The sequence below is a fragment of the Clytia hemisphaerica genome, unplaced genomic scaffold, assembly GCF_902728285.1.
Source record: "Clytia hemisphaerica strain Z4C2 unplaced genomic scaffold, Clytia hemisphaerica genome assembly, whole genome shotgun sequence".
NCBI lineage: Eukaryota > Metazoa > Cnidaria > Hydrozoa > Leptothecata > Clytiidae > Clytia > Clytia hemisphaerica.
In genome coordinates, this window is record NW_027103910.1 from 771347 (window position 1) to 798833 (window position 27487).

The 27487-nt window shown below is 35.4% G+C and overlaps 1 protein-coding gene and 1 pseudogene across 1 annotated transcript; one reads left to right on the forward strand and one right to left on the reverse strand.

Annotated features, from left to right (window-relative positions):
- Positions 1-128: 128 nt before the first annotated feature.
- LOC136809212 (uncharacterized) lies at positions 129-1204 on the reverse strand (annotated as a pseudogene).
- Positions 1205-13534: 12330 nt separating this feature from the next.
- LOC136809214 (uncharacterized) lies at positions 13535-19631 on the forward strand. The gene is made up of 10 exons (XM_067065728.1): positions 13535-13691; positions 14217-14295; positions 15396-15822; positions 16628-16720; positions 17148-17191; positions 17447-17518; positions 17847-17924; positions 18425-18499; positions 18945-19016; positions 19550-19631. Exons 1-10 carry the CDS (start codon positions 13535-13537, stop codon positions 19629-19631), a joined length of 1179 nt encoding a protein of 392 aa, XP_066921829.1.
- The last annotated feature ends 7856 nt before the right edge of the window (positions 19632-27487 follow it).

A 27487-nucleotide genomic window follows, 5' to 3' on the forward strand; every position in this document is an offset into this window, starting at 1 on the left:
TGTTTATCTGTTTTTTGTTTCTACTCCTATATTTTTAAATGGGACATTTGAATCAAAAAATAAACACCAGAAGATGTAATGTATACAGTTCACATTTGAGTATATTTTCTTTGTCTGTTATTCTCAAAACTTTATAAACAAACTATATCAAATAATTTTGAATATTTGGAGGTTCACAATCAAAAAAGTTGCCAACTAGATTACCATACAAACAGGTTCTACAGTTTTGGATTAAGGCACACGTGTAGTACATTTTACCAACTGCACTCAATCGAACTTTGAGATTTTTTCGAAAGTCCAAGAACTTGAAATAATTGATGATATCCCCAAATACCCATTCGACTGCCACTCTCACTTGAATCATGCTTTTGTTAAAATCCTTTTCTTGATTTGTGAGGCCTGGTCCTCTAAAAGGGGCTTGAAGCTGCGCTCTTAAGGGGTAAGCTGGGTCCCCATATATACATAGATTCCTTCCATTTGGAGCATGCGAGTGTTGTTGCAATTCGGCTAAAAATCCCGACTCGGCAAGCATTGCACTGTCATGTCTCTCCCTCAATTGGTCCAAAAAGATTTGCAATCAGCCCATTGGGTATAACAACACTCTGAAATTTCAATGCATGGACTCGTTTGTGTCCATTATAAAGGATTCTCTGGTCTCTTCCTGGGCGAGACACAGGCCTCACTGTTCCGTCAATGAAGCCCCAGCCAAAGTCAAGTGCTGCACCTTTATCGTGTACAACACGAGCGTACTCCTCTAATGCAGCAGGTACTGAAATCCACCCAAGAGTCTGTTAAAGTTGGAATACACATGATTCAAAATGTTGTAAGATATCATGCAAAGTTCAGGGACTGGACGTGCAAAGGCTGGAACCATATCACCATATCTGATGGGATAAGCAAACCGTCTCAAGAATATACACAATGCTTCAATTCCATCTACTTTAGTTCCGTTATTACATCGAACATCATCTGGTATCAATAATAAATTTTTCAAATCATAAATATCGTTTTTCTTGAATCTGAAATTTGCAATACATTCATCCTTATTTAAATGATCTAAATCAAATTTATTGTAGTTCCAGTATGGAAAATCTGGGTTTTTGGATTGGTTGATGTCATAAAGAAGCAGGAACTCTTCATCCTCAATAGCATTTGCGTAATGAGCCATTAACAGGGCTTCTCTCACTTCTCTGAAACCAGGCATCTTTAAGCAAAAAGAAAGAGAAAGAAAGAAAGAGTTTTTTTGTCTACCATCTATGTTTATTTATTTCGCGCGTTTTTTGTGATATCCTCCGACACCCTTCTTAACAAAGTTTTTGGAGGAGGCGGTCATACGACGGCGGTATCCAAATACAACCGCCACCGTCACGAATACCGCCGCATCTTAAGGTCGCTATTCATTTAGAAGAGGAAGAGTAGTATTTATTTCTTTGAAATAGTTAGTTTACAGAATTGATATTCTTACCTTGGAGGACAAGCTTCATCTGTGATTCCGCTAAATATTTGATTGTTGTTGATGCAAGGTTGGCAGCACCAGTTTTCATCACTGTCCATGCAGGCGCCGCGGCAGCGGTAGGACCACTTTTTTTTCAGAGTAAAGAATTTTTTTTGAAGTAAAAAATTAATTTTTCAAATGTTTTGAAAAGTCAGTTAGAAAAAAAAATTGAACTATGACGAACACAAAGAAACATTAGACTCACTATCCCTGATTGATATTGCCAATGAGTTTGTTAGAGTTCAACCTGAGCGACTAAATATTTTCGGCAAATTTACAGAAAACGATTTGTAAACTTCTTTTTATTTCAGATATTTCATCCATCTTGACTAATCATTGTATGAATATATTTTATACATTATCATTTAAGGCTCTACAAAACACAGTCCAACATTAATAAATTTGCTTAAATAAATTTCTCTTTTAGAACAAATTTTATGGATTTGTGAAGATATCTTCTTCAAGAAAAGGGGGTGTTTTAGCCAATCTAGAGGAGTGAAATTCGCAAAATTTTCTAACCCGTCGGCGCCAACCATGGTGGCGCCTTCTTAGACACTATATTATGTGGCCCGACCACTTAAAATGTCGAGCCGCGCCGCCAGCTGCCATGAGTTTGAAATATGTTTCGTCTTTGATGAAATTGCATTTTGTATGTGACCAGTAACCGCAGACGTCGCAGATGACTTTTTGATTTTCTTTATTTCTTTATTACATTTTGAGCATGCATGTTGAATAACTATTGGTTAGTATCGAGACATAATCTGAGTAATGTATATTATACAGGCAGATGTATTTTTGAAGGTAATTAGAATTTCTGAAGAATATGTATCAGGAACTGAGTAGAAGTGATGGGATATAGAGGGAAGTACAGTTGTGGATCACGCAAAGGGAAGAGAGTCTAAAAGTTCTGGGCACGAGATTGTCTGGTCAAATACGTGCACTTAAATATGGCGAGATTTTGACATATTAGCATTGAGTTATTCATGAAACCTCATAATAATAGGAGAAAAAGCAATCGAAAAATCAAAAATAAAATAGAAAAAATCAGAAAAAAATAAAAATATAGTAAAATAAAATATGTCAAATGTCTTTTTTATAGAGTGTGTATCATAGTTAAGTGTCTGTAGTCTTTCTCTTTTTCTAGAAACTTTTGTAAAGAACGTATTTTACGGTACCGATGTATTTGACCATGAGTCTCGCTGGGTACACAACATGGGCTTTATCAATGTTAAGTGCCTTGTTGGAAATTATGTTCTTTCTTTCCATAAGAGCATTGTTTCTTCGGTCCATTGTGTTGGCAGAGAACATCTGGTCTATCTTTATTTGGAGGTTACGATTTTTGATTCTCAAGTCAGTGAACGTGTTCAAAACCATTTGAGCATCTTTCCAAGAATGAAAATTAGCATAAATAGCCTTTTTGTCCTTACCATTTCCACGATGGACACGTTGGAGCATTTTGGTTATTGTATCTTTGTCTTTTAGAATGTGTCTAGAGGTCAGCAACAGTTTCCTCTGTCTTTTTCCATGTTTCGTTTTCTTCTTCTTTCACACCACAAATTACAAGAGTGTTCCTCATCGATCTATCTATTTGTTCAGTGAATGATTTTGACAGTAATTCATGTGATTCCTTTAATTATTCTAGTTCCTCTTTGAGTAAGTTAGTAGTTTTTTCCAGATCGGATATCTTGGAATCTCTAACAGAGTTTTCTTCGTGGATTGTTGAAACCGATTCTCTGATTTCTTTAATTGATTCTACAAATCGTTTAACTTCGCATCTAGTTTTTGTTCTAGTGCTTCCAGGAGCTCTTCTTTTGAGATATACATTTTCTTCCATATAAGATTGTCAAGATTTATTCAGATATTGAATTAACAGTAGAATTTTTCTGCAGAAGAGGTTTCAGCGAAGCTCAAGCGGCCCCTCCACCGCCACCGCCACCGCCACCGCCACCGCCACCGCCACCGCCACCGCCACCACCGCCACCTGCTCAAGAGCGATCAACGAAGAAGATTATGCGAGTGAATTTTGTGTCTGATTTATTTTAGAATTCAGATAGGCTAAACTGGTTTCCATGTGAAATTTAGGGATGAGTAAATGAAGTTGATTTATTATGACTGCCCATATTATGGATATTTGACTGGAGTGTACCCACTCCCTGTTTATTTGACCCTAATCCAGCTTAAGATTAAATAAAACCATGGTTCACAGTAGGGTTTTCATCATTTTTCTTGACCACCTACAAGGTATTTTATTGATCCCTATTTTGTTTTCACCTTCAAGACTTTGGAAGGTATCAACTTTTTGGACTATCAAAAAGTTAAGAGACCTACCAAGATGGTCACCTTGCTTGCGAAGAAGCTTAAAGATGGGATTATCGAGCCTGGCAGAGCTATAAAGAACAATGTGAGAATTCTTGATGGAGAGAAGCTGGCCCTCTTGAAAGGTAAGTTCTTGACACATTTCAAGAGCTGTAACACAAATTTGGTCTGACGTCATCGATGACGTCTATCAGCAAATAAAAATCGTCAAAATAAAAAAAAATACTGGTTCATTTGAAAGAGGAACTTCTGCTGAACAAAAAATGTTTCCATGAAAAAGCTTGAATTTCACTCTAAAAGGCCTTTTCAACGAATGTTGTACTTTATCAAATTTGCCTGTAAAAGGCGAGCCCGGGCAGGCCCAGAAGCTTTGAGACTCCAGCAAAATGTGTTTGATCAAATAACCTTTTCAAGCTTTTTCATAATATTTTTTGTTCAGCAGAAGTTCCTTTTCCAAACTAATCAGTATTCTTTTGATTTTGACGATTTTTAATTGCATATGACATCATTTCTAGACCAAATTCGTGTTACAGCCCCTGAAATATTGATTTTCAGACCCATGGTGTAATACTTTTTGGAATCCTTAGGTGATAAGCTTTCATTGAGCTCTATCTGAGCTTCTAATTTTAACAAGTCTGTGCACACATTTTGTTTTTGGAACACAGTCACTCACTATAAGTCAAGAACTGATAAGAAAATGCAAACTTTTTAAAGTAACTTTCAGTTTTCTTTCTGTAAAATATAAAATTTTCAGTTTTCGGGTTGAAAAATATAACCTATACTGTTTTAAATCTTTAGAAATGGAAAGATTTTTATGGAATTTTGATCATGAAGCAAATGCTGTAAATTCTGCCCTTTTTTGGTTTCTCGAAAAACAATTGTAATCTCATCCTGTTACATAATTTATTCATATCTATTCAGGGTTGCTAAAACACCATTACGGAGATAAGTTTACTTCAAATTTATGGCGATCCTGTCGTGAAAGTATTAATCAGTGTGCTCGCGACATGCGTCGCACTAGTTCTAATGCCGCTGCTGCTGTTGCTGTCCTTAACGCCGTCGCCGATGAGGAAGATGATGACGATGAGGAAGACGAAACTGTGTAACATATTTTATATATTAACATATTCTTTTTTATAAGCATATTGTAGGTTAAGTTCGAGTTAAGTGCAATTTTTCTTTTTTCTCTTCTTCAGCCTTTTTGTTTAAATTCTAATGCAAATCGATGTTTGTCTCGTATGCTTACAAAAAAGAGTGATTGTAATTAGAAACATATTTTTATCAAAGCTATATGTAGATATAGTGTCGCCTGACTGTCTTAAATGACAGTCAGCCTGTCCCAAGCCAGGATAAAGACAGAGGGACCCAGAGAGGACCAATTACCCTTTCATTGTAACATCGTCTCTCTAAGAGGAAAAAGAATTCGGCCACTCTTTGTTGTTTGTAGTTTTGACAGGAGAAAACATTTTATTTTTTCATACTATATATATTTGCCTAGTACATCAGGATGTGCGAGGATGTCCCCTGCCTGGTGTCTAGCGCAGTCGGCTCCAAAGGAGTCTAAGGTGTTTACACCTTTGTTGATTCATGTTTTGTTTTCTTCTCCTGTCAGTCTACCTGGAGTTTGTTGTCATCTTGTACAGGCCGCTGGGGGTAATGTCGCCTGACTGTCTTAAATGACAGTCTGCCTGTCCCAAGCCAGGATAAAGACAGAGGGACCCAGAGAGGACTAATTACCCTTTCATTGTAACATCGTCTCTCTAAGAGGAAAAAGAATTCGGCCACTCTTTGTTGTTTGTAGTTTTGACAGGAGAAAACATTTTATTTTTTCATAGCCTTTCCCTTCTTCATTGTAAGGATGCCACATGCCGACAGTAACATCCCATCGTGCATTTTTTATGGATCCGTCTTTTCAGAAATTTTACGGATAGCACGTAGCGCACTCATGTTTGAAGATCTGACTCCTAGAGTCACTGAGCTTTTCATTCGAATGCGAAACCAGGGTGCTTCAAACGCTTTCTTGAAGAAGCAAGTTGTCAAATGTTTTTCCAGGTTTCCTGACTGTTTTATGAAGTATGGGAAAACCGTCGAAGAATTTTTACATATTTTCAAATTGTGAAATTGTTTCTTGTGTATTGTATGTGTGTTTGTTTGTTTGTTTTTTGTTTTTGTTTTTTTGTTGTTTTTTTTTGTTTTTTTTTGTTTTTTTTGTTTTTTTCTGTCTAAAGAATTAGCATTAGCATCGGAGGTATTCATTTCCTACTTTTCTTTGCCCTGTGCAGTCCTCCCGTCGCGGCACGCCGAACCGGGTTCTCGGCCAACTTACGATTCTATTCTTTTCAGTTTTTGTGTGATTTTTTCTATTTTTATGTAAGATTGTGTTTGTTACAAATGTTTGTTTCACCTGTAGTGTACGTGGGATTGTTGGTACAGTGTGTCTTTCTGCCCTTTTGTACTGTATTTTGTTGTAGTGTCTGTTTGTTGTCTGTTATTTATTTGGAAGCTGCTGGTCAGTTCCTTTTTCTACTATGTTTATTATTTTATTATATATATATATTTCCCAGAGCCTCAGTTGACTGGGTCTAAAAACGTAACATACATTATATGTATAAGTACAGGTTGAAATATTAAAACATAGAAAAAACAAAGGGTTAGAAAATAGTAAAAGAAAAAAACTAGTTTATATAAGCAGTAGCTTCAGTGATAATAATATCATCCAAGTTTTCAGTTTTCTGCTTTTTGAGCACACGAGACCCACGTAAACATAAGACTGTGGATCTAATCAGAGCAAAAGCAAGTTTTGTTCTTATCCAGTTTAAAGTCTGATTAAACAGTTCGTCCCTCTTGTCGGAAATCAGGATAGCTAAAGATTTGATGAAATTTGAAGCTTCTCTAGCGGTTCCCCCGTTGGTTGTGAAGATTAGGGGTGTGAAGGATCCTTGTTCCACGTTTATGATTCGATGGTTATAGTGGGTTTTCTTCTCTCTTTCATTTGCTTCGAAAGCGCTTTTGAGGCTCTTCCTAGAATACCGTTGAGCGTAGGCATTGAATACCCTGACATCAAAAAATGCTCTCTGGCCTCTAGTCCAGAACCCCATCGCGCTTATATCAGCTCTTGCTCCGGGTTCGGTGATTGTTCCGGTTGGCAGGTCCTTCCCTGTAAGTGGCTCGAGTTGTGGCTCTATTGTGACGTCTTTCTTGACATCACTGATCAGCTTAGCGATAGTGTCCCTGAGTTCGTTATGCCTCTGGTAGACAAAACCCCCTTTGGCACAGGATAAGACATGCTCGACAGTGTAAACTTTACCACATGCACAGTGAGTAGGCAAGTGTTTCAATTGCCATCTGTAACGTACTATAATTGCGTCAAAAAACTCTCTCTTCGATAATACAAAGTTCTCATTTTTGAGGGGTAATGCTGTCAGCCAGTTTGACGCTCCTTGGGCTTGGGCTAGATCGTTTGCTCTAAGCTCGTCGTGGTTCATCTGGGATCTGATGTCCTGTAACAGTGTTTTCTGTCTTGCTTCTTTCTTGCGTGTTACTTTGTATTTGGTGGTTGCGTTTAGTGGGTTGCAGTTGAGCTCCTTTTGTTGGTTGACTATGTCAGTTTTGAGCTGGTGGCTGACTCTTCTTGAGTTGCTATGCTCGATATCGGAGATCTCAGATAGGATGGGTATACCCAAACCCCCCAACTTCACCGGTAGACTGAGGAGCTTCCTTTCCATCTGGTTGCAGTGATGTCCCTCTGTCAAGGCTGGTATAAGATGCTGGTCTATTGCGTCGTCTAGGGGCTTCAGTAGATCGGAGATGTCATCCAAGACTCGAATATGATAGGTGAATTTGTGAATGAACCCACCTACAAAAGCACTGTATGCACACTGAGGCTGTGACTTGGCAATATCTGATAGATCGATAATCTCCTTGACCCAATCTGATACTTTAGACTTAAGGTAATCAGATTTGAAATGTTCAGTTCCTGAAGTGCCACCAAGGTATTTCCGACCATTTGTTGTTATATTGATGTTGGTTCCCTCAAAAAGTTCTAATGCTTCAAGGTACTTGTTCTCTTTTACAATCAGCCAAGATTTGCTAGCCTTAGGGTGATAACCAAGGTAGGGTCCGAGTCTGTTTATTTCTGACCACCATTTCAATAGGTTAGCAAGCTTACCACCACCAGCAAGATCATCTGCAAATGCAGCTTCTTTGACGTTCCTCGATAGTGGGTCCTCTTTCAATAAATCTAGCAAAGGTATCAACCCTAGGGCATATGCAGGCATAGCCATTGGATCGCCTTGGGTGGTTCCTTCACTTGATGACAGTTCGCAGCCTCCAGTGACAAAGAGTCTAGAATTTTTACTGTAACAGTTTAGTATGTATGTTGAGATTGATGGGCAGAGAAATTTAATGTTGTGCAGAAAAGCATCTCGTTTCAGGGTGTTAAAAGCGTTAGAGGCGTCTACAAGAAGGATGGCGTCGTTGTCTTCTTCACTAAAAATTTCATTCATAGCATGTACAGCAGCTTCACTACCTGCCTGTTGGCCGGCACACACTTGCAGTGAGCCTGCTGCTTTCATAATGTCCCCTTTAATGGTAGATATCAAAACTTTTCCAGAAATGCGCCTGATCACCTCTCCGATTCCGATTGGGCGAACCCCTGGATTTTTGTCAAGGGGAATCAGTCGACAAGCTAGAAAAGCTTCAATGAGGCCCCCCCAGCGGTTGGCGTGATGGCGTGATGGAGGGTTTTTCGTGGCGTGATGGCGTGAAATTTTGAAAAAAACGGCGTGATGGCGTGAAAATGAAGTGCCGGCGTGATCGTGAAATCGAGTTTTTTTAGGCGTGATGGCGTGAAATTTGCAGTCCAGCGTGATCGTGAAAATTATATTTATTACTTGAATCGTATTTCTATGTCCATTTTAGCCAATTTAGAGGGTTTAAATTTCAAAATTTTCTTGGTCGGCCCCAACTGGTGGAGCCTCCTATAGATCTCATTTTAAAACATAAAAGAAACGGTGCAAACAGTTCTATTCATCTGCCATTTATCCTTGTAACTTCCGATTGTTTTTTGCAGTTGCTAGCTAGTCTTTAAAATAATAAAGTCGAACGCTATCAGAGGGTCGAAAATTGAAAATTTTCCCCGTCAGCGCAAACCATGGTTGCGCTTCCTCCGTAACTAACATTTTCCTCTCTTTCTTAAATGCTTATTCTTATAGATGCAGCAAAGACATCAGGTTCTTTATTTCAGGAAAATATACATTTGTAGCAAAGCCTTAAACAAAAAGAAGCAACAGGTTTATTATGTGTAATTTTAAACAGATTAATCAAAGGAATCCTATGATGTTTAAACCATATTTTGGGAAAAAGGGAGTAAATGAGGGCGATTTTAGCCATACTAAATTGAAAATTTCTCCCGTCGGCGCACCATGGTTGCGCCTCCTCGTTCCCCTTCTGAAAACTTTTCACGCTAATTCACAATTAATACCTATGGGTTCCGTCAACGGGGGACCAGGGGGCATGGCCCCTCATGTTGCTTGTACTTTTAAAAGATTTCCATTATTTTTACATGAATTATTTTTCAAATTGAATTGAAATGGGTCCTAAAGTAGCACTTTGAACCCTTCAAAATTCAAAAAAAATTTCCGTTACCCAACCACGGTGAGCTTTGTCAATTTACTCAAATATACCTCAGCCCTCAAACCAGTGCCCTTTGATGTGACCAGTTGTCCAACAATTTTTGATATGCACAAGTCAAGATTACGTCATTTTTCCTATCGAAAACACCGAATTCCAACGAAAACTGGAATTTGACCCCTGTGTATTACTAAAAATAGAAAAACAGAGATCAAATTTCTTCCAGATTTTTCGGGTGTTTTCAATAGGAAAAATGATATAATCTTGACTTACGCATATGAGAATGCCCAAACACACATATGTGGGCAAAAATTAAGTTTATATAACAAAATATGAGCGTGAAAACTAAATTTCTAGGCGTAATGGCGGGAAATCGAAAAAAATTGGCGTGATCGTGAAAATCAAATTTTTCAGTCGTGATGGCGTGAAATCGAAAAAAAATTGGCGTGATGGCGTGAATTTTGGGTCCGCTGGGGGGGCCTCTTCAATGTTTCTTTGGTCCGTTGCTGGGTCCAGTTTTGTGCGACAAAGAATTTTAAGCATGTTTGCCAGAGAAGTTCTGAGGTCAGATCCAACGTTGCCATAATTCCTGGAGGCCAAGATCCGTCTCCATCCGTCTGCGTCAAGAGCGGAAGGCGACTGAGTGTGGGCCCTTAAACACGTGGAAAGTCACTATGCCAGTCACAAGTCTGGGACTTCGGGTTTTGTTTTGTTTATGTATCTTTTTTTTTTTTTTTTTAATTTATTTGATGTGTTTGCTTTTGTATTTGTCCCCATTTTGTATGTATTTTGATGAACTTACGGAAGTGTGTTTATCAAAAAAGTTTTTTGCAATTCATTGTTTCTCCACTATTACTTTTCTTCTATCTTCATTTGGATTAGGTTTTTCTTTTAAATTCCCTTTAACTTTTTGCTAAATTACCCTCTGTTTCGGAATGATTAAAAAATAAAAAATACCAAAAATCGTAAATACACACAATTAACAAAAATATTCTTAACTTTTTTCGTTTTTATCAGTTTGAGTTATTTATATATCAATACTTTTCTTTTTCTAAAATGACAGATATTACATATCTTCACTATATATATACATGGTGAAGATCAGAGATCTGACCTCAAGGAGAGAAAGTGTTGAAAATACTAAATAAAATAAAGATGAGACATAAAAAGGCACTAATATTTTTATACTTATACGTTTTTTTCCATTTTTTTGAATTTTTCTAAATATATAAATCAAACCAATCAAACATCCTGTCAAGAAATGAGAATTTTATACGAAAAAGAACCAACAAACCAATAGACATAAAGTTTAAAAAGCCAAGCAGGAAAACACAAACACCAAAACCCACTCAAAAACCCAACCAATGCAATCTGGAGTCCCTGACTTGCGACAGGCGCAGCAGCTTTAAACATGTTTAATGGACGTCCAACACTCAGCCTCCCCCAGATTCCATAACCCTGAACCGACCCGCAGTCCAAACAAACTAACAAACATAGAAAAATAAACAAAAACTCCCACACAAATCCAAAGAAACAAAAAAGGGTAAACAACAGACAAGAACAAGAACAAGACAAACGACAAAATACAAATTTTTTAAAAAGTAGGCCCAGAACCCGGTTCGACACCTAAAGTCCGTGCAGCCGTCTGTACGGGAAAGAACGAAAAAGAAAATGACTGAGAAAACCAACATACAATACATAATATCAAAAAAGTCTCTGGAAATCTATCAAAATACTTTACTATTTGTTTTCGCAAGAAAGATCTTTCAGCTCCCTGATTGAGCATGCGCTTGAAAAGTTCTGAAATTCTGGGCAGAACATCTTCAAAAAGAAGAGTGCATCTAGCAATGCGTAGGACCTCAGAATATATAGAACTGTAAAAGATGATTGATGGTAAATTACTATCTTTATGTGGAATTCTCACAATGAAAAAGGGAAAGGCGTCTCTCTTGTCAAACAATTTGTAGCGAAAGATGTTATTTTCAATGCTTATATCTAAATCCATGATGTTCAACTTTCAACTGTAACTCTTCTGGATATATATCATTATAACATGAGAAAAAATCATCTCTATCATTTATAGCGCAAAGGTCATCAATAAATCTACCAAGTGAATGAAAATTGTATGCTCTAGGAGAACTAGTAGATATCAAATTTTGTACATATTTAGATTCGTAATAATAAAGAAAAAGGTTAGCCCAAAATGGAGCTGGATCTATTCCCATCGGGATACCGATGTTTTGAGTATATGATTACCAACTTTGAAATAGCAATTCTTGATTAAAAATTCAACACACTCTGATAAGGAAATGTTGGTAAAAAATCTGTTATCTTTCCCTTTTGCTGTCCAATAGACTGAATTTGCAGAAAATCCAAGTTTATTGCGACAGGCCCCATCAAAAACGAAATTAATGATATCTGTCAAAATTTTTACAGGTAATTCACGAGGAAGAGTGGTATAAAGTGTACCAAAATTGAAGGTAGAAATTCTTTGTGCTTTTTTCTTAGCATTTATCCGATTTAGATGTTCAATAACCGGTGAAGAATTTTGAACCACCCAAAATTTGCTAAACCCAGAAAAGAATCTTTATTTTCTGTGAAAACTTTCAACATGTTTGTAAAGAACTTTAAAAACATTTGAAACAACTGCGGTCAACGGTTTGGTGCTACAAGTTTTAGAAGCTACAATAAATGTGAAACCAATAGGATTTTTATGCATTTTTGGCATCCAATACATATTGATATCTAAAGAACCAAATTATCGCGAACCTCGAAATATCAGTTGGAATAAATGTAGAGATGTTATTTCTGGTGGTTTGGATAGTTTTGTGAATAAAACTTCAGCCAAAATTAATGAGACAAATGAAAATTTTCTTCCGTGGAAAGATGAAGTATCAAACCAGGTTGATGCTAAGATCTCATCCCTCAAAAAGAAGACCAAGTACAAAAAAGTAAGCTCAGCGCTCTAGAGAAAAGATGTCATTGACTATTTAAATGAACTTCACACAAATTTTGTTATTGTTCCCATTGATAAAGCTGCTAATAACGTTGCATTTATTTGTAAACGTTTTTATATTGAAGTGATTTTGAAGGAGATTGGGATATTGGGTACAGGAAATGAAACATACGTTAGGATTGATCGGGGTAAGGCAGAAATTGTAAATGAAAATGTTGGTTTTTCTAAACGCCTTCGTCTTGCTGTTTCTGAGAAGGACTTGGATCTTCCTAGTATCTATTGGACTCCAAAGAAACACAAGAATCCAACAGGTAAACGATTTATCATTGGTTCTAAACATTGTTCAACCAAAGAAATTTCCAAATCAGTTAGTCTTGTTTTTAAACTGATCTACCGTCAAGTTGAAAATTTTCATACTAAAGCCAAGTTTTTGAGTCATTACAACAAGTTTTGGGTACTTCAAAATTGTGAGCCGGTCTTAGAGTCTCTTAACCGAATCAATAAAAAGAAGAATGCTAAATCAATTTCGACCTTTGATTTTAGTACATTGTACACAAAGATTCCTCATGACAAGCTGATTAAAGAACTTTCAGAAGTCATTGATTTTGTTTTTGATGCTGGCAATTGCAAATACATCGCTATTTCAAAAAATGATAAAGCATACTAGTCAAAGACAAAACCCAAATCTCCTGTGTCCTTTACTCAAAATTCGTTGAAGACAGCTATGAAGCATCTTATTAAAAAATTTTTTTTCAAGGCAGGTGACATTATTATGTGTCAGGTGATAGGAATTCCCATGGGAATTGATCCAGCACCGTTTTGGGCTAATCTCTTCCTCTACCAATATGAACAACGGTACATGAGCAAGCTCATCGAGGAAGATAAGGTTAAAGCTCGCCATTTTCATTCAACAAAGAGATTCATTGACGATTTGTGTGCTATCAATGATGGGAACTTGTTTCAATCTGTGTATGGAGATATCTATCCAGATGAACTTGAACTCAAAATTGAACATTCTGGATCTCATGCTTCTTTTTTAAACCTAGATATTTCCATCAACGAAGGGATTTTTATTTACAAGTTGTTTGATAAGCGCGACGCTTTTCCTTTTTCTATAGTTCGAATGCCACATAAACATGCCTGAATCCATTTTTTATTCTTCGTTTGTTGGTGAACTTCTCAGGATTGCTCGATCAACGTTACTTTTCGAGGACCTGAAAGTTAAAGCTAAAGTTTTCATTGAAAGAATGCGCCGTCAGGGTGCTGATAACGCAAAGCTAGATTGCAGTCTTCGTAGGGTGATTGTCCGTCATATTTCAGAATTTGCAAGATTTTAACTTTCTCAATGTTCCAACCAGAGTAGGATTCTATTCGAAGCCGGGCTCCGAATACCCCAACGGAACCGGAGTACGGCTTCGGATAGCCTATTGTTTAACTCCGGTTAGAAGCTAATACTCTCCCGTAGATGTTTTGAAATTGAAAACGAAAGCAGCATATGGTGAAGCACGAAAAGTAAGAGCATTCATTTTTTCACATTATCTTTTTTACATTATTTGCCTAAGCGTTGAGAGAGGGATGAACTAAAAGAACTAAAGTCTTTACACAAGGACTCTATCCATTCCATTGATTAGCCCCAATTTTAACTAACTGGCCCACCACCAACACTGACTGTTCTTGATATTGCATTTGTATGGTTTCCCCAGGTATTATAATATTTCTGGGGTTGTCAAGATTTTTTCAAGGAGTTACCAGCTAGATCTTGGATCGTGTGCTGCTTTTAAACCTTTTCTGTATATGATTACATCTTTATTTTTTTAGATTATCTGGCCTTTGCTGTGACCACTGTTCACCTGGAAAATGGTTCATTGGATATCCAGATGCTGAAGCTTTTAATAATGTACTTTTCACTTGTGAATTCGTAATAAATATGCAAAGAAAAATCTGTTTCTTATCGATTTTATTTTTGAAATTAAAAATTAATGTTGTAAGGTAATTTTTTTTATCGCTGTCACACTCCGGACACTCCGTATAGCTGTAGGTGTTGAAAGTCTTATAAGATGATATATATATTACACTTTTGCCACACTCCGTATAAATTTAGAAAAATGTTATAAGGTGTTCTTTAATACTCCGTATAAGCTAGCGAATATGTAATATGTGATTGGTATATTATGAATGTCCTACTCAGGATGGCTAGCCCAACTCCGTATAGCCTACGAATATGTAATATGTGATTGGTATATTATAAATGTCCTACTTAGGATGGCTAGCCCAACTCCGTATAGCCTACAAATATGTAATATGTGATTGGTATATTATGAATGTCCTACTCAGGATGGCTTGCCCAACTTCGTATAGCCTACAAATATGTAATATGATGTGATTGGTATAGTCGCTTAATAGAGTGCTGATTTTGAATTTTAGAAATTCGTTTTCCTGAGTTTATTCCAAAAATTTGTATCACGCTTGGGTTCCGAAGAGGATTTTTCTGCGGTTTTAACTATGTTTTAAGGCTATAATTATAAGTAGTTAGCGATTGCATTTCCAATTGATTCACTTGTTTGTAGAGCTCTCCATTGCAGTTTATCCTTTAAATTTCTTTATTTTCTAATTGGAGGGCGACACTAATAACAAAAGGGTGGTGTTTATATTGAAATCCATATTTTAGTTGAGGCACTTAGGAAGGCGTTTATAGAGTCTGGCACTAAATAGAGGAAAGACGGTATCTGTTTGGAAATAGTACAAAATTTTGCTAAATCGTGAATTTTGATTTTACCACTTAAAATTTATAAAGTTGTGAAAATCGCAAAAATTAAGTCCTGCGAAACACAACTTTAAAATTTTTTTTTTGCGACTGACAAAATTAGTTCCTTTAAGGTATTTGGTATTACCTGTAAATTATTAGAGCATCCCACAGTATAGTATTAAAGTAAAGAAAAGAAGAAAACAAACTTTTGTAACAAATGAGATGAATTTGACATTAATTTTCTTTCTTAGTACCAAGTTTCAACCAAACGAGGGGGGACCACCCAAGAAGAAGTTTTACAAGCCAAAGGATACATGGACTGCAAACTTTTATTGTTTAGCAGAAATGGGTGCTACCCACACTCCTTCCTCTGCCGAAAACCAAACATTTACAGATGCTGGTCTTGGTAAAAAAAGTATACAGCTGAATAACAAGGCTAGCCATTTAGATTTGGTGCTAATGTTAGAGGAGGAATATCCAAAACTTGCAACCACCAATGGGCGCTTTATGCTGCATAGAGCAGAAGGTGGGGGCAGTGGTAAAAGGAGGCTAATCAGAATTGCAACTGGACCATGTGGATACTCTGTGCCTTATTTGAAAGATTCATGCAACATTGGGACTGCAACGATCTATGTAGTACCAATTCAAGAATCTCTAGATATGACAAAAATAGTCACAGTAAGTTTTAAGTTCTTTAACCAATCATCATGTGATTGTCTATTAGTTGTACTCAAAAAGTTTTAGTTTCAAATATTGACTTTTAGGAGCTTTTTCTGCTATTGAAAAGGTTTTTGTTTACAAGTTGGAATAAGCAAGAAGAAATGTCACTTTTCTTCCTAAGAATTGGCAAATGCTCAACGCTAATTAATCTCAAATACAGTTGAGCTAGAATCTGGAGTGCCTAGTTTGTGTGTCCGCCAAAAATTTCAAACAGGAGTATGTGCTGCCCGACTTTTGGCAGTCAAACACTTAGAGGGACCAAAAGGGGTTGAATTTGAGAAAGAAATTTGAATTTTCATGAATTTCATGAACCTTATCAGGACTTTTTTCTAAAAATTTAGCCTGTTGAGGGTCATTTAATTTTTACAAATTTTGAACATCCAAAAAGTCACCATCAAGGGCGACACATAATACCCGTACCCTCCGTTTGCCTAAGTGCCCCCGCCCCTGCTGAAGTTTACGTTGCGCCCTTCAAATTATTTTAAAGTTACTAAAGTTTTGAGCCCAATATGGTATGCGTGTTCTACACTACCTTAAGGGGATTATTATTCGTGGAGAAAATATTTTGCAGATTACTTGTAAGTTTTGGCCTTTTTTGGCTTGGGAAAGCCAAACTCGTGTCAAATTTTCTCATGAAAATTGAAAAACTCCTAGTAAATTGAAGGAAAATAGTAAAAAAAAATCAAGGTTATATTGCGCAAGCTGTCTTACAAAAATTAATACAAAAGGAATCAAATTGATTTTAAAAAATGTTTTATTTCAGCGTTCTTACTGCTCTCCTACTGTGGAATGTATCTTCTGTGGGGACTTTGTCGAGCTTCTATTGTTACAGGAACATACCAAAATCTGCTCTAAGGTAACTTTTTTAAACTTTTGAATAAAGAGCTTTTTAATTTGATATTAAAAGTTACAGGGGTTTCATTAAAACATGGTACCATAGGGTACCGTAGACCTTCTGGTATACCCTGCCCTGAAAAAAGTTTGGAGTCAATGAAAAATATATAAAGTCACAATTAAATGGTGATGGTTTTGTGCTTGTTGAAAAAATAACTTTGACTTGAGAAATCTCACTTGAAAAAAGGTTAAAAATCCCTTATTTAATTTCTAACCAATAGCTCCTGAAATATTTCTTTTCTCAAGTTATTCAACCTATGCCATTAAAACCTTTTCATCTTTGATCCACTGGGAGAGGATAATTTGACATTTTTTCCCTTTAGGAAGTTTAATTTTCTTATGTCAAACTGTTTTCATTCATTATTTTATGTTATTTTTCTTATTCGTAGAACCCTGGAAATGAACAGAAGGAGAATGGGCAGAATGATAAAGAGTGAGAGTTATGAGATTTTATTTGATTTAGATAAAGTTAGATTCACTCTGTCTCTTGGATAAGCTTCTTTTATTTCTACTCTGCTTGTTGCTTTATTTTCACCTATATCAGGTAGGTCTGTACATGTATCAACTTATTAAATGACAAGTTAATGTTTTCATTCTTCAGATAAGATTCTTTTTTAAGTATGAAACACAATCCAATTCAAATTAGACTTTATGCCAAAAGTTATTTTTATTTTCTCTTTAATTTTAGAACTAGTCAATCATCAACTTCAACAAGGACAAGTTCATTTGTAAATACTCACACAAGAAATGATGCACCAGTGTAAGTTTTAAGTTTTTTTGATAGATGATATTATTTACTTTTAGCCAGATTGATTCCTCACTTTGTTGTTTTTATGAACCTAAACTGTAAAGTTGGTTGAGCTGATCAAATATTTAGGATTTGCCCCCAATTTCTTTCATCTATTAAAATTGAGGATTTCAATCCCCCCACCTCCATTCAAGAGTGACCTTTTGATTAGGGGAGCACTATGATGGCAAATTAGTTTATCTTTTTTCTCAAAAAAGACCCTTTTTTTCAAGAACAAGCACAGTCCAATGCAAACTAGGCTTTATGCCAAAAGTTATTTTTATTTTCTCTTTAATTTTAGAACTAGTCAATCATCAACATCAACTTCAACAAGGACAAGTTCATTTGTAAATACTCACACAAGAAATGATGCACCAGTGTAAGCTTTAAGTTTTTTTGATAGATGATATTATTTACTTTTAGCCAGATTGATTCCTCATTTTGTTGTTTTAATGAACCTAAACTGTAAAGTACGGTAAGCTGGTCAGCTGGCAAAAAGATATCTGAACATTTCAGGTGTTTATTTATTAGTGAGGACCACTTTGTTCCAAAAACATCCTTCGTGTGTACAGTTTTGTTAGATGCAAACTAATTTAGTTAGTTGTTGATTTTAATCCATTTTCCTTCAACTTGTTCCAATGCGATGTCATAACTTGATATTGAAAATTATTAGAGGATGGGGCTTAATTAGGGGAAATACGGTAAGGCCTAAATGAATTTTGTTTTCATAAGGATCCCATCAGCAATTGTGTTGTTGACTCAAAAACATTAGGTTCATTTGAAAGAGGACCTTGTGAACAAAAAGAATATTATTACGAAAAACTAGCCTAGTTAAAAACAATAAGTATCATGCCAAATTTGCATTCATTCAATTTTTAGAGCCATGCCATTACAACCAAGGATTTCAACTGGTACCCAACCAAGCTCAGAAATTATCGATATAACTTCAACTTTGTAGGTTGATCATTGGTGGTTACACCCCGTTTTATTTAAATTTCTGGAATCCTTTGGTAACGTAACTAAAAAGAAGAGAATTTGAAAATTTTGATACGGTGGTTGTCTGTACGAGGAACAATTATGAAAGGAATGTTTAGATTGAAGCCTTCAATATAAAGTGTCTATTTTACATAACCCACTCAACATTTTACTGAGTTGTCTAGAATCGACAGCTTAAGATAAGCCTTTAAAACTGTAATCGCCATTTTAGATCTGTGTTCTCAAGAAATAAAGGTCAGACTGGTTCTCAGCAACATTCTGTTTCTGCTTCCTTGCCAGTACTAACTGCGTGGTAAGGGGAGGATGAAGGCAAATCATCATTCAATACCAGCGCCTAGCCCCTCCCATCAAGAAACGACTGCGCACTTACACTGACTTATATAAAATTTAATTTTTCTTTTAGCTTAATGGCTGCTGATACGGATGATGCCATCACCTCAGGACTCGCAGACTCAGTGTCCAAATATAACGCTATGTAAGACTAAAATATTTTAATGATAGTGCTCTGTATTGGTAAAATATGTTTACAATTTCAACCCCATATGAAATCACCCAACCCTAATCAACCTACTTTTTTTCTTTTTACTTTTTTCATAATAGTGAGGTGGTGAAAACATGATTTTCGGTGGAAATCTTTTTGGCAAATTTAGACGAAGAACTGCCTAACAATTTTGTTTTTTTCGACTGGTTTTTTTTATCTTTTTTGTAAATGGTCCTTTAAAAATGCCATTGTGAAAACGATTTTTTCCAAAAGAATTTTTTGGGCTCAAAAAATTATTTTTAGCCATAAGGAAGGATCAAAGCATTAATCATAGTAGGCTACGATGCATAAATCAATGTTGGGTCTTAACTGAATTATTTCTAATTTGCATGAGATGGATCAATTTTACTAATGAAATTGTATTTCTACAAATTATGTGAGTTGTTTGGTTTGAAATTTTCTGATTTGCTTTGCTTTCATTTTCATTTCCCTTCCAAATTTACCATAATATTACCTTTTTTCCATAGGAAAGCAACTGTAAAAGAATGGGAAAAGTGTGATATCTGTTATCGAAGACTCTCCCACGGCGATCTTTGCGTGGAACTTTAATGCGAAAGTGAAAGTGTTCTGCAAAATACTAAATTCAAATATTTCGAATTCCCGGTTTTCATTCACCTGTACATAGTTAGTGGCGGAGTTATATCGTCTACACACAGTATTCTGTGTGTTCAAAACAAAATGGCGATGGAGATCGAACGTAATGAACTGCTGAAATTTTTTGAAGACACATTTCGGGTCACACAAAAAGCAATTTCCAAAAAATTGAACAGCAATAATTCAATCAAAACAAATGCTGCCAATCCATACGACCGAACAGTAGAGTTACAAAAGATACATGTTTTGACATTAAAAAAGTACTTTAGTTCTATTCAATTTTTACATGGTGGTGCTGTCATTGATGCTTCTGAGGGTGACAATGTCAATGGTGTAGAAGATGACAGACAAAATAATTCAAAGAAGAACAAATGCGAATTACATTATACGATACAGACACTTGTTGAACTGCAAAAGCTGTTCCCCATGGAATCGATATTAAAACATCATCATTCAGGCGATCTCACCTTAATTACCCCATGGTTGAAAGTTGTTGCTGAGATGAGTGTTATTTTTTTAGATAAAACTCGTGGGACCTTTGAGGAAGGTTATTTGGTTATTCCGCTTGCTAAATTGAATGAATCAGAGATGTTAGTTTTTTTCCCAAGCAATGGGCTTGATGCCAATGATGAGATTCCTAGCTGGGTTAGAGATAAAACTCTAGGAAATTTACTAATTCGATGTGATCCATCCATCTTAAAGAAGACATCTGGTATCGGTACCGTCACATTGTCAGTTAAAGATGGTGATGAAGGACTTATTTTACGAAGTCAACCCATTTTACCTGGTGATTTTTTAAAAGTGCGTAGTGAGTATTATCAAATCATTGGATTTTTCCAAGCTTATGATCAGCCTATGTACAATTCTGTAAGGTTCACAAAGAATATCAAAAGAAATGCAAATAATGCTAATTATGACATCATCCACCAGCCTTATTTCAAAGGCAATGTAGCAAAGTTATCATGTAAAGCCTTAACACTTCACCATGGTGTAACTATTGATTTTAGCAAACTTGATGAAAACAACTGTGGTACATTAAACATTGGATTTAAGAATGCAAGCTTTAATTTGTTGGGATTTCTAACACACGATGTTGCTGTTTGATTTTTACTTGTTTTGATCTTCTTGAATTGCACTCTGTGGGATGTGGGATTTGTTTACGACTTTATTTTGCCATCATGTGAAGCTTACACAGTACATAAAAACTGAAATTCACCATGATTTATGTATTTTTGTTGCTACAAAGCAACTGAATTTATTTTGACGGTGCATGATTTAGAGTGCGTGGCAACGTCTTATGAACAAACGACAGCTTATTGAGCGTTTTTTTTTTGTTTATTGCATGTTATAGCTTTTTGTTTCTCTTGTTCACTTAAGGTTTACATACTTTTTTCAGATCTTATATTGTTTATAAACCTCCCCTACTAGTGTATCACTTATCTAAAATTTATCTTTATCTTTTTATCTTTATCATTATCTTTTGCTTGACTTTTAAATCTAAGTAGTCTTTTTGACTCTCTGGTCTCTAATTGATGTCCTGTTAATTCATATTCAAAATCCCCCCGTTCGAAGCAAGATTTTCAAAACTTGTTCATTTTGTCCAGATTCTTCTATAGCCCCATTTTCAAGCAATTTTAATGAAAAAGGCAAAAGTTAACAAAAATGCCAAATTTGATTTGTTTGAAATAACTCAATTTGGGAATTTATTATTTGTTTTTACATAAACCTGTTTGAACACTACTATGATAACTGGAAAAGAATCTGATTTCTGGACTAAGAATCTGGGACATTTCATTTTTCAGATACCTGGAGTTTTGATCTTTTTTTTTATATGGGGTAATCAGATTCTCAGTACGGAAATCAGATTCTTTACCAGTTCTACAATATTATAGTTTTTTTCATTTTAAGCTTACATTAGTTATTCTTTTTACTCAAATTACCATATTTTTGTGAAGATGAAAATTTGAGTTGTTCGTTCAATTTTATTTTATTTTTTAACTTTATTTAGTTTTAATTGGATCGATACTTTTCACGAATCAAAGTCGCCTGAGCTAGATTTTGGAGTATTTTTTATCTTACATTTTTTTTCATAGTCTTATTATTTCCAAAAGAGCTATGTTTTGTTTATATTTATTTATGTATGGAGTAAGAAACAGAAAACAGAAACTTTTTATACATACATTTTATTTTATGTATATTATATAAAACCGAAAAGAGACTTTATATGCATTTCATTTATCAAGAAACAACAAATTTGTCGTCTCCATTTTTTTCTATACTTTTATACAAAAATGTAGGTGTCGTCGTCACCAAAATTTAGGTTCCTCCAAGAAATTGTTTAAAAATCCTTCTGAGAACTGGTTTTCAAAATTCCAAGAAATTTAGTCCTTCCAACTTCTGAGAAATCGTTTCGAAAATTCATCCTTCAAAAACGTTGACTTCTGAAGTATAAGTAGTTCTCCTAATCTTAAACTTCTTTAAATTTCCAAAAAAGGTGCCAGTATATGAAATTTTCGTCCTACTGTATAAGTGGGGAGAGTGAGCTTTTACAGAGGAACGGAATCAGCCTCTTTTTCGTCTTGAGTTTCGGAATTTGACGAAAAAATGGACAGAATTCCGGAATTAATTTCTTTTGACGAAGACTTGGTATTTAGCTAAACGCTCGTCGGATTTTCAGAGTCTATATGAAATTAACAAAATTTCCAGAAATTTCTAGAAAAATCGTGAATTTCAAAGAAATTTTCGGTGGCGGAATTTTGGCTTTCTTTTAAGACGGTATACCGGAAATTGGATAAAAAATTAAAAACACCACCCTGTAGAATAATTATGTACCTTTGTAGTCCAGCAGAAAAACAATGATAAAACCATGCATAATTATTACAATATGCATGATACAGTAATGATGCATGGCTGTATCATTGTTTTTATGGTTGGACTACATAATAGACCTTTTTTTAAAGAGGCAACCCTGTTGAATAATTATGTAGTCCAGCATAAAAACAATGATACAGCCATGCATAATTACTGTTTCATGCATATTATAATAATTATGCACGGCTTTATCATCGTTTTTTTTTGCTGGACTACATAATTATTCAACAGGGTGGCCTCATTAAAAAAAGGTCTATTATTCAATAGGGTGGCCTCTTTGAAAAAATATCTATTTTGACCGGCTTTTCTTGCCAAAATTGAAAAAATTTTTGATTTGCCAAAATAAGTCCGCAGCAAAATTTAAAAAGTCGTTGATTCTACAAAATTAATTCTCACCATTAGATTATAAAAAAAATTGGAATTCACCGTTCGTCAAAATTACCAGACGAACTCAATCGAACGGAATCGACGATCGAACCAGTCAAACCAAATTGAACGCAATCGACCGATTGAAATTCGATTGTTGAACGCAATCGAATCTCAATCTAACGTCAAAATTAATATTCAATTGCAATTGGATTGCGTTCGACGATTGAATCACAATTATTTGGTTGTGTTTGATTGCGTTCAATTGATTCGGGGTTTGATTTGTTCGATTGACACCGTCTGGACAAGTTCAAAACAAAATGTCCGCACCTTCATCAAAGGTCTATTTTTACTAACACTAACAATTCCTGAAATTGAGCATGGATGTAAAATATAGTTTGGGCCAATAATTTGAAAGTTACAAAGTGTTTCCACTGTCCGGCAGACTGTTATAACTTTCTTCAAATTGAGACTAGTGAATACAGGTAATTTTGACTCCAAAGTTAAGTCAAGGTGGTCCCAGCACGTATATAATATATAAAATGCAAATTTTATCAAAGTTAAAATATAATCACATCTGATTGAAAGAAAAAAGATCTTAATAAGATAAAGAGCAACCCTGCCAGGCAAGAAGGAGGATGCAATATGGAGGGGAGCAGAAATAGTTTGGCCTTCTGTCAGCTTCTACCTGCCTTTTGAGGAATTTCAAAGCAAAGTCGCCATTTTGAATTTCTCAGGGACATCTCAAATTAGCAAATTACAGAATAGAATGTAGAAAATACAGTCTCTTAAAAAAAAATAAAATTTTAGCATATTTTCTTTGCATAACATTAAATCTTTTAATGGCAGTTGAATCTATAATAGTTAAAGGCTTCTTCAATCAAAAAAGTAAAAGTTAAAGTCAATTATACAGCTTAAATGAGGTACTTGTAATAAAATCCCCCGAAAGTATAGAATACTCCCCCGAAAGTATAGAATATAAAGAAAGAAGCCAAAGACAGCCAATTTCTCAGCAATACCCAATGTTTTTGTTCCATTCCACAGCTATATCTACCATTTTGAAATTAGAGTTCAAATTAAAGAATGGTTGCTATGGTAACAGCAGAAAGAAAAGAAACATAACAAGCCACACAAGAGCAATTGGGAAGAAGCCGCGTTCAAACTTCCGCGCGCCTAAGCAAGCGCGGGCGGAAAAAGATCGCCGTATCCCTCTCATATGATGCGTTGCAAATGCAGGTTTCATCATTTGTGCATCGAGGAATAGACCAAGAACAGCAAAAACTGCCCAACGTGTGGTACCGTTTCGATATCGGCCACTGTCAAGCGTGAATCCTATGATGATCTTTTACACATCTGGTACCACAAATTTTCAGATGTAGTTAACATTGACACTGAAGACAAATCTGACATTTCTGTGAGAAGATGTAAACTGTACACAGACACTTTGAAAAAAATACCAAGAATTTTTAAAAAAGGGTTAGTGCCCCTGAATGTAATGTTTACAGACGAGTTCTCTACTGATTATGGTGGTCCGACCAGAGAGTTTTTCACTGAAATATTTGGTTTGGTAGTTGGCAAGCTAGTCCATGGAGATAGTAGAAACTTTACATTTATTCACGACTTGGTGAGGTTGGGGAACAACGAATATTTGTATTTTGGGTTTATTACTGCTCTTGCATTAGTTCATGGTTGCCCTGGCCCTCGTTACTTTTGTAAATCTGTTGTTGATTTTATCTTCCTTGGAGACGCTGAGCCCACGATTGAGGAGGTAGCTGATTCAGAAATGAAAGAGAAATTGAAAGAACTAAGAGAATGCAATGATCGCGAGTTGTTTGAAAATCAAATGAAGGTCTTCTTTGAAAGATTTGACTCCGGGTTTGTCGCAGCCACTGTATCATACGAAGAGAAAGATAACTTGTTAAAGATGATGGCGCGTCACCACGTAATTTCTTGTGCACATGAAGAAATACCCCAATACATCACAGGCATCAGAATTGGTCACGTTCTATCAGCTCTAAAATGTCATGAAAGCAAGTTTCTAAAAGAGTTTATCTACGATGAGAAACTAATCACAGCAGACTGCATCAAGAGAATTTTTAAGGTACCTTTTTTATTCCTCCACTTATTCGACACTTTTAAAGCTTGATTTCCGAATGTAAAGACATGTTTAAGGTTGCAACATATTTTCCAAAAAAATCCCTTTCTTGGTTTTTGATAATTTTGATAAAAGTTTTCCAGTTGTAAATACCGGAAATGGAGGTTTTACCTAAAGTTTTTTTTCAAGATTTTGCATTATCCTTTTGAAAGTCCCTAAGCTTAAACCCATTTATTTGATTTATTTTCTCAGCACGTGACTGTTTTGGCCTACATTTGTCTAAAAATTACGTTTTCAATTTAGACATTTTAATTTATAAGCAAACGAGTTGCTAAGGGCGCAGCTCTCAAATTTCCTAAAAAATTAAGCAACTTGCTTAGCAACCCTTAGCCCTAAAATCTTCACAGAAACGTTTTTTCTCAGCTCACACAGTCTAAAGCAGCTCAAATGTCCCATTTGATGTTTAAAGTTTTAAGCAACATTACAAGAAACTTTAGCCCTGGGTTTCAAAAAATGCTTAGCAACTCCAGCCCCTGAACCGAAAATTGGTTATAATAATTGCTTATAATAAATTTTGTAGTCAAATAATTTTTCAAAATACCATCTTGGAAATTGATTATCACCACTATCCATCAATTTGAAATACCTTAGAAATAATCCTTAGGTCGAAGGGAGGTATAATATTTAAATTTCATTTATCATGGTATCATGGCACCAAACTCCCATAACACCAAAACCTTGCGTTTTGTCGAGAAATTCATTTATTTTCAAAGCCATAGCCTCTTATCATTATATGTACATTAGATTTTTTTCTGATTTAGAAAGTACTATATCAAAATTACCCACACGATACTCTATAGGCTATGGCTGAGACTCAATACCTTAAGGGAACTAATTTTTGCGAAACTAATTTTCTTTATTAGGTGAAGTATTCGTCGATTCTAGAAGAAAGTCGCTTGGAGAAAGATGTTTATTATAACTTTCTAACAATGTTCGAAACGTTGGAAGATGCACCATGCGAAGTTGAAATTCAAGAATTTGAATCCGGTTAAAGTATATTAAGTGTTAAAGGACCTGTCTTGTTTGAATCTATAGTTGTCATTGTTGCGACACCATCTAATATGTAGAGCTTTCGGTTTTTTTTGCAAATAATGTATCACAACAGGAATGTCATGTTATATGCGATGCTATTCTCAGAGAACTGGCACCATTCTTGTACAGCGATGCCAGTTTTTTTGTAATTTCTTTTGTTTCTCATAGACAGATAAGTTTACATTTCGTCATTTTGTATCCTTCGTTTAATTTTATATTTATTATTTTTTGGTTTTAAGCATGTTATAACCAGTCTCAATTTAGATATTTAGGACCTTTCATAATAAGAAGGGATGTATGTATCTTTAATGAGATGTTTAGAGGGATGAGATTTTATTTACTAGGTCACAGTGTGGATGTAAACCACACTGAAACGACCGCCTTCCATCACGCAATCACGCATCACGCTCGCGAAAGAGCGCACGCACATTATTAACGCACCAGATAAACATGTCATCTCCAGTACATTTTAGATTACTCATTGAAAACAGATACAATATAGTAATTTTTCATGTCTCGATTATTCAATTCCAAATAAAAGACATTCAGGGAAAAAAGAAAGAGAAACACCTGGATAATCTAGTTAAAAAAAACCGAAAGTAAATGGTAGACAAAGTAATGAGCTAAGGCAAAACGAGATTAACGTACCACTATGAGAGAAACCGCCTCCGGCGGTCGATTAGTTTTTGGTATAGTATAGCCCGTCACCATTTGGAAAATAACCTAATCTCTGGAAGGTATAGAATTATATTGGGACTTTTTATTAGAATAGATGTATGTATTTTTATTGAGATTTTTAGTGAGATGAGCGATCATTCTCTGGTCTTTAATTGATTGCGGGTGGGGTGATTTTGATTTACTGATTACTTTAATTCTTTAATTTTCGCACTCTTTGACCACCCGATAATTAAAGGATGCGCGAATTAATGACAAATATTTTTGGGTATTTCTAGCTTAAACAATAGCTTTGGTAGCTTCAAGAAATATTTGTTTACTATCTTTTTTGTTTTTACCCATCCTTTTATATGCTCGAACTAGAGTACAGTATTGCTTTTGCTGAATTTAATAATATGTTTTTTCTTCAATTAAATTTTCAAATTTTGGAATAATATACAATGTCGATAACAATATAATAAAATGCGCGAAAATTAAGGATATTAAGGTATTGAGCGGTATGTAAAAACTTCTTAGTAAAAAGAAATCTATTACAGACCAAAAAGTGTGTACACTGCTATAAATTTTATTTCTTATTATTTATGTTAAAAAAGAACATTTTACTCTTTCAAATTTGTTACCGAAAAAATCTATATATATTTCAAGATAAACACACCTGCCTTATTTTCGGTTAACCCCCCCCCCCCCCCACTTTGTCTCTCTTCATAAACAT

Coding starts and splice junctions, on each gene's coding strand:
- LOC136809214 (XM_067065728.1), top strand. CDS start 13,535: ATGCCTGAATCCATTTTTTATTCTTCGTTTGTTGGTGAACTTCTCAGG. Junction 13,692..14,216: donor AAAGCTAGATTGCAGTCTTC/GTAGGGTGATTG, acceptor TTATTTTTTTAG/ATTATCTGGCCTTTGCTGTG. Junction 18,500..18,944: donor ATCGATATAACTTCAACTTT/GTAGGTTGATCA, acceptor TTTTTCTTTTAG/CTTAATGGCTGCTGATACGG.